This window comes from Blennius ocellaris (assembly GCF_963422515.1).
Source record: "Blennius ocellaris genome assembly, chromosome: 24".
Taxonomy (NCBI): domain Eukaryota; kingdom Metazoa; phylum Chordata; class Actinopteri; order Blenniiformes; family Blenniidae; genus Blennius; species Blennius ocellaris.
In genome coordinates this window covers 4032451-4046087 of record NC_137673.1, presented here as the reverse complement: position 1 = coordinate 4046087, position 13637 = coordinate 4032451, and the positions used below count along the sequence as shown (strand labels likewise).

The 13637-nt window shown below is 42.7% G+C and overlaps 2 protein-coding genes across 3 annotated transcripts; both read right to left on the bottom strand.

Annotated features, from left to right (window-relative positions):
- Nucleotides 1-798: 798 nt before the first annotated feature.
- Nucleotides 799-7735, bottom strand: LOC308147732 (ETS translocation variant 5-like). 2 transcript variants are annotated; one of them, XM_080520051.1, is made up of 13 exons: nucleotides 7651-7735; nucleotides 5680-5745; nucleotides 5494-5578; nucleotides 5363-5410; nucleotides 5196-5246; nucleotides 4076-4184; nucleotides 3718-3984; nucleotides 3353-3633; nucleotides 3188-3253; nucleotides 3042-3110; nucleotides 2790-2944; nucleotides 2601-2702; nucleotides 799-2434 (listed from the first exon to the last, which is right to left on the bottom strand). In XM_080520051.1, exons 2-13 carry the CDS (start codon nucleotides 5725-5727, stop codon nucleotides 2201-2203), a joined length of 1515 nt encoding a protein of 504 aa, XP_080376177.1. In that variant the 5' UTR covers nucleotides 5728-5745; nucleotides 7651-7735; the 3' UTR covers nucleotides 799-2200. The 2 variants fall into 2 exon arrangements, with proteins under 2 accessions (XP_080376177.1, XP_080376178.1); XM_080520052.1 differs by having other exon boundaries at nucleotides 2790-2941.
- A 3099-nt stretch (nucleotides 7736-10834) lies between these two features.
- Nucleotides 10835-11878, bottom strand: LOC308147804 (gamma-crystallin M2-like; the record flags this gene model as incomplete). Its single annotated transcript, XM_080520137.1, has 3 exons — nucleotides 10835-11107; nucleotides 11531-11773; nucleotides 11861-11878. 3 exons carry the CDS (start codon nucleotides 11876-11878, stop codon nucleotides 10835-10837), a joined length of 534 nt encoding a protein of 177 aa, XP_080376263.1.
- Between the last annotated feature and the right edge of the window lie 1759 nt (nucleotides 11879-13637).

Here is a 13637-nt window from a genome sequence, read left to right as displayed (position 1 = left end):
CGAACACGTCGATGGTTCTGAGGCATTATGGGTAATGTAGTATCTGTGGTAAAAAAAAAAAAAACGACACCGACCTCAAATACTGTTGTTTTCTCGTCAATTAATGTCCTATTGTCCGAAATTTCGCTCACCATACACATGAAGTAGTTTCGGAAACATATGCGGTGTTTATTTATGTAGTCTACCTTGCATAATGCAACAATAAAGTACATTTTGTAAAATTATTTGGAAGGCTTTTTTCAGCTCGAGCGTGTCGCCATGATGAATTCCACAGACTCACGTAAACTATCGCGAAATTTAACCTTTTTGAATTGTTTTATGTATCATTTTTATTATATATATATTTAAATATTATTGAATACTTGTCACCCAACTCTGTGTACACAATACAAATTCCCACCGAAAAAGTAACAAAAATGTTTTTTTGTTTATTGAATTTAATTGTACATGACACAAAACACATAAGGAAGTCTTTTGGATGTCTACCTGACAAGGTAGATCACCTTCTTTTATGTCCAAAAGCTTTGTGTTATGTCCTGTTAAGGGCACTGCAGCATGTAAAGTTTGTGTAAATCCATATCCGCTGATCAGACTCAGGTCGTAAAAGGTTATGAGAAAGGCCAAGTGCTGGACTCATATGAATGGTTAATTAGAAAGGTAAGTAGTTCAGTCTCCTGAAGTCACAATTTTGGACTGGAATGTAAGTAACTTGTGTATGTGGGAAGTTATAACTAACAACACAAAATTATGGTGTTTTAATGACTTTCAATGTGAAATATTTGCAATGAGGCCAAAGAAAAGAGTAAAATAGTTTATTGTATCAGTAAAGATAAACAGAAGGCACACATACAGTATCTGAGGGTAGAAGTCACGCCAGTGTCTCATATAACCATGTGATCATATAGCAAAATATACCATTACATCCATGTTCTACCAGCAGGACTCCATGGTAATACGCTGATGCAATACATTAGCAAGCAAATGCAGCCTTTTGCAAAAATATATCCATATATAATTATACACTTTTTCTACACATCAAAGCAAATCAACTATACAAACTGCAGAAAACTATCTCGGTACATTAACTGGTGAGCCACATGTAAGAAAAGTCCATGCTTCTTATTAGCATCAAAGTGGCAGTATTACAGAATCAAAAATAGAAGCAGTACCTTTGTCATAGATCAGAAATAGGAAAAACTTACAAGTCCATATAATGCCAAAATATTAGCTTTGAAAAAAAAAGAGAGATAAAAGTACACAAGAAAAAAAAATCTTATTTTACATGTTTGCAGGAGGTTTAAAAGGTCTGGAAAACACAAGTGTGTCCCTTTCAAGCAGTATACATTTCACCCCCTTTAACAAAAACACTTCTGGGTAAATTAGGAAAATAGTGACATGGCTTCAAGATACTTTTTGGTTCAAATAGACATCCCAGAGCTCACGTACACGAGGACTGCAGTCATGCTGCAGAGCTACCACCTCCACGACCGTCAAAGAGGAGAGCTGAAGCATTTCGCGTGGAAAGGTCGTAACGATTTTTTAAGTTTAATTCACAAGTCGGAAAAAAGGATTTTTACAATTTTACATGACAAATCTGACGGATTTGGGGATTTATGCAGTAACTTTTACAGGAAAAAAAGGGATTATTTAGGACTTCTTGTAGTTTACAAAGGAAAGTAAAGCTTTATTTGCAGCACATTATGAATTTTATTTAATTAGTTTTCTAAGTTTGAATACTGTGATAGTCATGATTATATCTATATAAATATATCAGTTAATCGCATAACTCTGAGTCTTCTGAATATTACATTTATATTCTAAATCATACACTTTTTTGTGAAAACTCTTAAAAAAAAAAATCCAGCATTTTCCTGTAAAAGACATGATGTGAACTGTCATATCTTGTGTCTACATTTTTCTTTCTTCATTTCAACTTTTGAACAGCTCTGACCTGAATCACAATTCTCAAAAATAGTTTTGTGTGAGGGAATAAACTTTAACAGTCTTGCAGATTCAGGGACTGAATCTGAGGTTTACAAAGCAAAACATTTGGCAAAAAAAAAAAAAGAAAAGCATAGAATTCTCAGACAAACCGCGACAAACAGGATAGATATCGAGAATCCCACACACAGCTCGATAAGTTCGGGCTCCACCTGGTGAAAAACAGCCCCTGGGGGCAGAGGGGGCCAGGCTGTGGAGTCTAGTATGGGTAGCTGTCGGGGAAAGCCAGGCTCTGGATGCACTGCTCAGCCCCATCCACCAGGTACGGCCCCTCCTCCTCGTAGCTGGGCAGCGGGGGGCTGTCCTCCTCGCTGGGGGGCAGGATGGCGTCCGGGTCGGCCTTCAGACTGGGCCGCTGGTTGTCTGGGAAAGCCATGGAGAAGAGTGCCTCGGGGTTGCACACAAATTTGTAGACGTACCTTTCCCCGGCCACCTGGCGGAGGAACCAGTAAGGAGAGAGTCAGTGGGCAAACAGTGAAAAAGAACGAAGCCTCTCATCGTGTAAATCACCATATTTAGCAGTCTGAACACGTGACTGCTTGCTGTTGCTGTGCCAAAAATGAAAGAGAACAAAGAGAGGAGCCATAACCTGCCTTTACCTTCTGCATGATGCCCTTCTCATAGTAGTAGCGCAGCGAGCGGCTCAGCTTGTCGTAGTTCATTGCCGGTCTGTTCTTCTGGATCCCCCAGAGTCGAGCCACCTTAGAAAATGAGAACAATACTCCATCAATACCCTGTGTGCATGCATTTCCAAATCACCGTCACCCCCAAACACCTTCCCCACTCACCTCTTCTGGATCAATCAGTTTGAACTCCATGTTGCGCCCCGTCCACACGATCAGGTGACCGTTGGCTGGGTTGTCCAGCAGCGTGAGCAGGAACTGCCAGAGCTGCAGGGAGCCTCGGCGCTGGTAAGGCAGACCTTCCTGCTTCACTTTACCTGCTGACACACACACACACACACACACACACACAAAGGAATGAAGTCCAGTCCAGCAGCAGCACCAGTGACACCAAATCTAGGATCATCCAAGCCTTACCTTCCATTCTCTCTGGCACCACACAGGTGTCGTCGTAGTACAAACGCTGATCTCTGTCGTGACCGAACCCTGCGGGGCCAAACAGGTAACATTAGAGAGGCTGTGACAGCTCGGACAGAGAAAAAAATATTTGGATTAAAACTCACCAGCACAAGCATTCTGAAGCAAAACAGGAGACTTCACAAAGGATGACGATCGGCAGGTCTGAACCTCTGAGAGACACAAAGGAAAAAAAGTCTTCATTAGAACACATGAGATGTCATGAGAGTGGGTGCATAAATTCAATTTGAACAGAAATCCACTGCACTCACCCGAGTCAAATCCAAAGTCTCTGGGCTCCTGCTTAATCGTGACGTGGCTGAAAGTGGTCTGAGGCCTTGCCAGACCTGCGCCGGGGGGTCCTGGATCCGGGTAACGCGGGTCCACCAGCTCCTGCTTGAAGGCTCGGGGGCCGTGGGGGACCAGGGGCTCAGAGAGGTGGCGCTGGTACAGCGGCCGCCCGTCGCGGCCCGAGGGGTGGTACGACTGCGTGTTTGCCGTTTTGTCTGGAGTGAGGAAGGGCAAGCAGGGATCCGAGAGCTGCCGCTGAAACCTGGTGGAGTGGGGAGATCACTGAGTGCGTGTTCCAGATTCGTTTCTGACTTCAAATGTGCGAAAGTGAAAGCGGCGGTCTGACCTTTGTTCCGTGTTGAAAGATGCACCTGAGCAGCTGATGGGAGGGTGCGGCAGAGCGAACTGCCGGCTCTGGTTAACCTGCGCGAGGCTGTGCTGATGGTGGCGGGAGGGACTCAGGGCAGGAGCGTGGCTCGGGGGGCAGCTCCCCGTCAGGAGGGGGTTGGATGGGTGTAGCTGCCTCTGTATGGGTGGAGGTCCAGTGGGATGGATGGAGCCACACGGGGCTCCGGCGGAGGCCGGAGTCAGAGTGGGTTTGTTGTCACAGGCACTGAGGAGACAAGAACAGCAATAACTCAGGCTGCAAGTCGGGATTTACCCAGAATGCAACAGTACTCTCATATGAAGAGCCAGCTTGGCACCTGTAAGTGTAAAGGCACATGTCGGCCTGAGGCGTCCTGCAGGGGGACGGCTCTTTGGATGCACCCGGCTCCTGCTTCACTTTGCTGACTGGCGGTCCATGAAACATCACTGCAAACACACACACACACACGTTATTGCATCAAAATCCACATTGAAATACAAACCAATCAAAGAGTTTTACCCTATTTCAATACAAACCTGATCTTTATGCTTCACGTTTTCAAAATAGAAAAAAAAAATTCAAAATTATATGAGCAATATTATTTCTAAGACGGGTTCAAGGAGAAGAATAAAACCCTCCTCCCTGAGCACAGCTAGATGTTTCCATTCACCACGCTGCTGCCAGATTTATTATCTGTTGATGCAGCGACCATGATGACGGTAATAAACCCGGCACAGTACGTGTTTGGCAGTGGCACTAAATGTACCGTTTCCCCTGACTCCCTTCTTATCGGGGGCGTGTTGAACACGCAAGTTAAAAGTCCCCGGGAGTCATTTTATTACCCCACCATTTCCCGCATGCCACGTGACCGCGATGACTTGAGTGGCGAGGTTCCAACAAGAGTGCGTTTGAGGGTTGTATACCGTGTCACACGAGTCACCAATAAAGGGGTTTATGTGACAATCAGAACAAGGCGAGTGATGACGGCGGCGTCCCGCCACAGTTTCTATGGCGCGTGTCCACTCAGGATGATGAATTAGTCAGATGCAGATGAGTAAACAATCATAGTGTGAGTGATCGCACTATAGGAGTGCAAATATTTAAAAAAAAATGATGGCTGAACATGTCCTTCACAACAGCAGCCTGGCTCGTGGGTGTGTTATTAATAGTTTTTCAACAACAGATCACAGCGATGAGTCAGATTCATCACACGCCGAGTACATCTCCAGGCCTCCTCACTATCGCTGCTTTTTCGGAGGCTTCTGGGTCTCATTGTTTTTATTTAAGAAGCCTGGACGTGAACCCGAGTGACCCATCAGAAACCATGAAAGCTCAAAGCCAGCACAAACCTTATATAAACTACACTTGGGCACTGCCAGCTAAATCAAGAGATGGAAGCATAAATCAAGAAATTGTGCTTTTCTATTAAATCTTAGCGGCTTGAAGAAGCTACTCACAGTTATTGGACTGGAAATCTGGGACGAACTGTTCGTCATCAGGAACCTGAGCTGTGGAGGCGGAAAAAAAAGACTTAAATACTCAGAGAGATACTTGATGCATTGTTGTATTATTTGGAAAACACTGCAGAACTTCAGAGCAAGGCTTAACATGAGTGGAAGCTCACCTTCTGCGATCCATATCTCTTGCAGCTGGCTCAGATCTTGAAAAAGCTCTGCAAGACAGCCACCGAACCAAAATATAATTAACACCTTATCAACCAGGAGGTTCACACACAAATAGGATGAGCTAACGCACCTTCTGTGTCCTGAGCCAGCTCCGTGTCCATATACTTCCTCCGTCTGTCGTTAAGACATCTCTCCTCTTCCTCTGTGTGACATTTCTGCAGAAACAGGTGAAATAAAAGGGAGAGTCAAGCCAGGGGGTCACCAGTTCGTCTCTAGCTGTAATTAAGGAACAGAAACAGACGGAATATAAACTTACACTCTCAGGGACCATAAAAGGGACCTGCTGGTCATAAAAGCCGTCCATGCTGGAAGTGTCTTCACCCTAGGTGAGACATAACGAGGAGAGGTCAGAGGAGAGGAGCGACTCTGAAAGCGCAAACTGGAGTGACTTTTCTATCACTTAACACCGTCGGACTCGTTAGCGTGCGATTTTCCACCAGGATGACCTCTCCATCCACATAACCATCATCCCTTTCATGTGACTTGCCGCATTTGTGCTTTGCTCACCTTTCTGACCCCACGGGAGGGTTTGCAGTGGCTGTTAAAGCCCTGCTGTCTATGAGAGAGGTTACGTAACCCGCAGTGAGCCGAGTGTGACGTGAATGCAGGCCACGGGGGGGAGGGCGCAGAGACGTTTGAGTAGATGAAGCCGGCTTTCATGGAGATAAGCAGAAAGCAGCTGTGAAGATCAATAAAAAAGTGACGTCTTTCCCTCTGGTGGCCTGCATGTGATCTCTGTCACTCTGCTGAAGCCAAATGAGAATTAATGCTCAGTTTCACAGCCACAATGCTGCAGGCGGAAAAGACAAGAATATAGGACGAGAACTCAAGCATGTGTACAAATGAGTTCTAAAGATTTGATAGTTGGGTGTAACACACGGAGTAAATAACTATGTGTGTGCGCAACTACACAGATACTATATGCATCCTTAAATGATGACATGTAGTGTGTAACGTTCAGTTTTGACCATTCAATTGAAAGTATTCGCGGCAACATTTATCTCTATCATGCCCCACACAAGTTACATCTTGGGCTTAACGTTCTCTTGCATGTTGTTGCAATATTCTCACTCATCTGTGTGACGCACTTTGAGCTGCTGTGACAAAACAAATGCACAAAACAAACACAGTTGCCTTGGCTGTCGGAAACATTTCAACAATTATGCCTCTACTGTCCCTTGGTGGCAGTGTTGAGTACCTTTTGTGACTGTCAGATATTAGCGTATTCTGATTGTTGCTGCAGTGCTCCAGTGGGTAAATCGAAATACTTCACTACTGTGTCACAGAAAAGCACTTTCGTGACTCACAACATCCTCTTGGGGTGCCAATTGATATTGCAATGACAACAAGTAGGGAATAATTGCTGATCCGAAAGTTGAACAAGAAAATAATGTCTTCAAGAACACATTATGGCTGTTGTTCTGTCATTAAATCGCACGTGAAACACATGTTGTGTTTCCCTCCTTTCTTTAACAATACTATAATTACAATAAAATATTTAAAAAAGTTTAATTTAAGGTATATTTGGTTAAGCAGCATTCTAAGGAAACAAACAGGTCCTGTATGTGTAATTGTAAGATAGTAAACCTAACATTACATGGTACCTATGTTGTAATTACCTGTATGTCTTTGTTCTCTGGCGTGTGTCCCTGGCTACACACCTCTTCTGTTCAAGAGGAATGAGTGTTTATAAATAAAGTTATTTTTCAAGTAGGGATAACAGCTGCTTCCATCCATGCAGTTGTTTTTTTGTTTTTTCCCCATTGTTTTAGTAAGTTGGATCATAAAGAGAAGATTAAATGGGAGAATTTGTGAATGGGCTTTTTTGGCGTGACGCACAGGAGAGGACAGCACGGGTCGTGGGACCTCCTTGTTTTTCTCAATGAAGTGAAACACGATCCTCGGGGGGGGGGGGGGGTGATGTTAACAGCTCGCCATTGACAAATTTGCCACATACAACGGAGAAAGACTCACGACGTTAACGCGGTGTTAAATGCGGCCGCTGCGCACGTAAATATCGCCGCGCGGACCTCGCAAATGCGCAGAGATGGACGCAGCGTCGCCCTTTGAAGCCCAGAAAATGGCGATCGCCTCTTAACCCACATCTGCTCCCCGAGCAGCACGCAAGCGAAACCTGCGGTCGATGTAATCAAAGCAAGACCGGCCCACGCGCTCACATGCACAACGAGCCCCTGATTTGACGAAGGAATATTAGTGCAGCACTCACAGTTCGGGTGAGGAATTTGTTGGCAGTGTAGAAACAAACGGAAAAGTCCTTCCTACATCCCCTGCAGCTCCGCGGATAAACACTCGGCTGGAGGATTTTTCTCAATGAAGAGCTGCGCTCACTGGAACCGAGCGGAGAGCAGCCTCGCGAGCTCATTGGCTGGAACTGCGAGTCAGTCACAGGACGAGCCAATCAGCGCCCGGCGCCCTCTGACGTCCGTCCCCTGTGTTTTTTATGAATGGCTGCGTTTCATTCATGGTTCCACGGTTTTGTTAAAGGGCCAGTGTCAGATATCGCGTAAACAAGAGCGTTACGTAAAAAGAAGAAAAAAAATCCTCCCAGCTTTTAATGTACATGAATCAGTCAAACAACCACGAAAGCAACAGTGAATAGAGCATGATTCATATTAAAGTAGTGATAGAAGTGAAGAAAGTTGTTTGACGAATAATCATTTGAAGAACGTTGTGATATGTAAAATAAAAAAATTGCATGTGAAGATGTGTCACAAAAGCCAGAAACAAAAATTGCATTTTGGAGAAGCAGAGTTCGTCAGAAGAATAAGAATGATTTTTGGCCCCCTATGTGCTAAAAAAAAGAAAGAATGAATGAAAACGAAATAGATGGAGAATAAATGTCAGGACATCTTGAATATTGCAATTATTACTTGAAAAAAAATGGGAACTCATGTATGAACTCATTGTATCTTGCATTTATTCACCTTTTACACATTGTTGCATTTCCTTTAATGAGAAGTGCTTCAATACAAACTATAGATAAATACATAAATAACGACATGAAAGTGAAGTTTTGTTTGGTATATCCTCCTGGGCTATATGATCAAATGCATTTCCCCTTTTCCTGCTACTTCCAGTCACACCTTTCCACCATTATTTTCCTGCAAGTGGAAGGTATTTAGCATTGACGATGAGGGGGAATTTCCCATAAACACAATACATTTTTGCAACTGTTAAACGTTTGATGGGTTTAAAGCTGCGTCACATGACTGTTTAAAGTGGTTTAATCTCAGTGGGTGGCAGAATAGTTTCCCCACTTAAAAAAAAAAAAATCTGCTCTGATCTCTTTCCGCTTCATTACCAGCAGCTGCAGAGAGATCACCGAGCGGTTCACGTGATGGTGCAATGAATCTCGCACAGTACCTCCTTGATAACACACAGGGATGGAGATCAACAACAGTGTGCAGACCCTGCAGCTATTTACACTCCACTCGCAATATGTCAAATGTCAGGAGCATGTTTTCATTCTCCATTCTACAACACCCACTGAAGTAAGACTTTTGACATGATTGCTGTTTTGGGGCACATAATGATCCACATCCTTTTTCAACATTTGCATATATCTGTGCATCAAAAGTCCAATCTTGTGATTCCATACTGAATGACCTGTGCAGGTGGACTTTTTGCACTGATTGTTCTATTTTGAAAACTGCCCGATCAGCGTTGCGAGATTCCAAGAACGGATCTGCAGCCGCTGTAAAAGTTCCAGTTCAAACAGCCGCTGAGCTCAGCAGCTCTGTTATTCATTTGCAACACCTTCTGTTCCCTCGGCCATCGCACATCCACAAATATGTACAGTATCACATCACTAATTTATTTCTCTCATTCTTCCGTTCTGGCAGATCGACAGGCGTGATATAACCGGACATATCCTGCAGCAGGAAATTACACAGTCTGACTGCGCCTTATCAAACATTTCTGCAGGTTGTGTTGATAGCATCTTTCCCTGCTCCTTGCTGGAGATCCAGATGTATTTCTATTGAAAAATGGAGGTGAAGATGGACATACATGATAAAGTAGCTTAAGATTTCTGAACTGAGGTCTAATAAGTGCAGGTTAAGCATTTTCAAAGATCTTTTTCTTTGTCTTATTGGAATTCAAGTTGTATAAATGACCTGGACTATAAACAGCAAAGTATCTAACATCAATTTCAGTGTTGCACTGCTCTGTACAGGAGAGTTCATTTTCTTTGATTTCTGCATGTTAAACTCACAAGAATATTAAAACACCTAAGTATTTTGAAGGTATTGGATGATACCGAGATGTTTCAAAATGTATTAATCAGTCATATAATTTATGTTTACAAACCCAAACATTATTTGCAATCATGTTTGAAAATCATGCACAAGGTTGGATTTGATAAATTGAGATAAAACGTATAAAGTAAGACTGGGCAAGAATGTGAAGATGCCCTCTGCTCAGGTTTCCTCCCAGTCTCATTCATGTGTAATACCACTCTGACACCACTGGGTGCCTCTCATGTTAACAACCTGTGTGACTTCTGTCATCATGCAAACATCATTTTCATGTAGAAACACCATGTTTGTGGCCAATTCTGCCCCAGCTGCTGTATTTTTGAGTCTCTGTGGCACCTTCCTTTTCTGCTTATTTCAGATTTGTGACACATTTAATGGTTTAGAACCCTAAAGAAAAATGAAAATGGTAAGCTCCCAGTCAGTCATGGGAAGGAGAAACTCAAAATGTGACCATAGTAATGTTTTTGACTGAGTGACTCACATGTCTAAATGCAGCTTTATTTATCTGTGTGACCTGGTGGAGAATTGTTGTTGTTGTTGTTGTTGTGTCTGCATTGGAAATGGTTAAACTGCTACGCTGTATTTTATTCCCTGACGTCTCTGGAAAAGGCTGCCATCTGAACAACAAAGCCGGCATACCGCGGGTCCTCCATGGTGAATCCTCCTGAATCATCACTGGGCTCGCTTTTATTTTAAGCTTTTTGTTTCGAGGCTTTTCCATGAGCCACTGGACGATAACACTCACCCAGCCATCAGGGCCATGAGAGCTCAGGATATTGTAGAGTATTTAGACATTATGATATACGACTACTTATTAATTGTGTTTAATGACCTCAAATTGAAACCAACTGTGATTTTGTTTGTTCAACATAGGCTATGCATAGATGTGCATCGAGTCACAGTCTAAAGGATTCCCCTCCATGGCTACCATAGGTTCTTCTCACAAATAGTATTCTCTATCCATTTGGAAGAAAAGAAAGTGAAGGTGACTTATAATCAGCTTTGTAATCAATACAAATCATGTGCAGTTTGTGTGTTTATTAGCAGCAGAGTTCAGGCCAATTCAGGAAGCAAGAAAAGAAAGCTCAGAAGAAATGAATGCACAGAGTGTACGCTGCGGGCTTATATGTTTGGCTAAAAGTCCGCGACACGTCTAATGGAGCCTACAGATGGATGCAGAGCCCCCCACTCTGAGTGCCGTCTGTACTCGCCCTTTTCCAGCAGGTACTGGCGCCCCCTGTAGTTTGGGTGCTCGTAGAAGACCCAAACTCCGTCCTGGACGTGGGCCGAGTGGACGTCACGGTAGCGCCAGCGGTCCAGCAGGTTGGGCAGATCTTCGCTGAACTCGATCATCTGGCCACCAAAGTCTGGACGTTCGTAGATGCGAATCCTGTGTCTGCTGGATGGCTTCGATATTCAAGAAACAGGGGACAATGTCAACAAGTGAGGTTGAAAGGTCGCTGAGTTTTAAAACATGTCTAAAATATACCTAGTAATCTGATTACTAGGAAGCAGCAGCCTGTGCACTCTTGTAATGCCGGTTTGCACCATAAGGTGGTGTAGCGAGTCACTTAAGAGCCTAAATGTTCTTGAAGCTCAACAAAACAAAACAGGATCCAGCAGAGGTGTATAGGTATCAAATATGATTAAAAAATAAAAACCCCTATTGCAAAGAAGAGGCAACCCTCACAAATGTGAGAATGCATTTTGTCTTTTCACTATAAGAATGTTTTTCCCCCTTCAGTTCCTTCATTCTCAGCATGGATCGCCTGGCAGATATGAGAAGAAAAAAAAATCAATCAATATTGAACGTGTTCCAACAGGACTTACATATCTGATGAGACGACAGGAGCGGATGGTGTCATTGAAGCCATTCCAGCCCTGGTAGTTGGGGTACTCCCCTCTCATGAGGACATACTGGTAGCCCATATATTGGGGTCTCTCATAGATGACCCAGGCCCCGCCCTCCACCCGGATGGAGTTGCAGCGGCTGAAGTGGGAGCTGAGCTCAGGGCAGTCGCTGCTGCATTCATAGTAACGACCCTGAAAGTTCTTGTCTTCATAAAAGAAGATCTGAAAGCAGAAAAAAAAAGATCAGCTTCAAGTATTTAGCATTTTTGTAGAAACAGCATCATAATGTTGCAAAGTGACAACACTGACCTTCCCTGCACGCTCCATAATCACCTAATGTTCCTCCTCACCCAATCAAATTAGATTCCCTCTCTCAGGTTGCATGGGCCATGCCCTACTTTTATATTGAAAGCTGATGAAATGCATTGCCAGGAGAATTATTGTCATTTAAATGAGCTCTCCATTAATGTTGGCACATTAGCTGATTCTGCAATTGTTTCTCTCTCTCTCTCTCCCTCTCTCTCTCTCTCTCTCTCTCTCTCTCTCTCTCTCTCTCTCTCACACACACACACACACACACACACACACACACACACACACACACACACACACACACACACACACACACACACACACACACAGCCGTGTTGATGCAGACAGTTTAATTGAACTTGTGAAAAAGATTTGTTTGCATTGTTTTTCTGTTCTTTAAAAACAGGAACATTCATCTCCAACACCAACGCTTACAATACAAATTATATTATTATTTATAACACAACAAGTACTTCCAGTACTTTATTGATATTCACACAAATACTGAATCAACTATTTCTCCTTGATATTGGCTGTAACTCTTCAGTTTGAACATATATACAGACTTATTTTTCATTACATTTCAATTCATATTCTTCTTTAATTTCTCCTCCCATGTGGTCAAATTGATGCAAACTCTTTCTAAATGCAGATGCATCCTTTCAGTACCAATAAATCTATGAAAGCGATCTACAGATCATTTGATATGTGAGAAACAAATATCTACACGACCTTGTTAGTGATTATGTAAGCACAGTTGGTGTTTTACCAATAAGTTAGTGCATCCAGTATTTTCTTCATACAAGATTTAAATATTTATCCACGCCAATCACATTGTTCTGAAGCACTGAATCCTGTTTCCCTAAACAATGCAAATGCAAAATGCCCCAAAGCCCCTGGATGCAGTGTGCTGACAAAAACAAGGGCACTGCAGGACATTTGGTTTGATATGAAGCACTGTGAGCTGAGTCAGTGACAGAGAGGGAAGCTTCCAGAGAGACACTGCAGATCAAATGGGACGAGGTGGGATGAGTCTGTGAAGTCTCGATGTGAAAACTAAAAGGGGAAGTGACTCAAGGGAAAGTGCCTCTCAAAATCTCTCTCAAAACCAGACCAAACACTGCCCTCCAGAGATGCACCAACCACAACACAAGCGTGCTCTGACCTGAGGAGTGTCCTGCTGGTGGGTGAAGGAAATACCTCCTCAGAATTTGCAGAACTTGGATCAAACAATGTTCATTCTAAATGAACATGCAGACAGAAATATATATATATATATATATATATATATATATATATATATTATTTTTTTTTTTTATTTTTTTTTTTATTTATCTGTTTATTTGAACAGTAAACATTCTGCTCAAAAGGAGTGGGCTGAAGCAAGAAGCTTATGAGCTCCTACACCCAAATTCAGTGCAATAAAAAAATACATGTTTCAATGGTACAGAAAGAGCAAAACATCAACAAGACATCAACAAATTATTGCAACTAATACAACATATTGATCATGATCATAATATTACATCTCTGTCCTTATTTCTGGTGGAATCTTCAGCACGTATGTTGATTACAGGACTTTTCCACACTCAAGCCATTTTCTGCATAATCAAATTCTTTACTTTGACTTCTTAAAGTATTACACTGAAGATATGTTTAATTTTCCATAGTAAAGGGATTATTTTATCATGTATAATTTGTTTTTTAAAGTGGTATTCTGAATATTACTATAATATTTATCTGGTTTGTTGGAATATTATCTGAGGGGAATTTG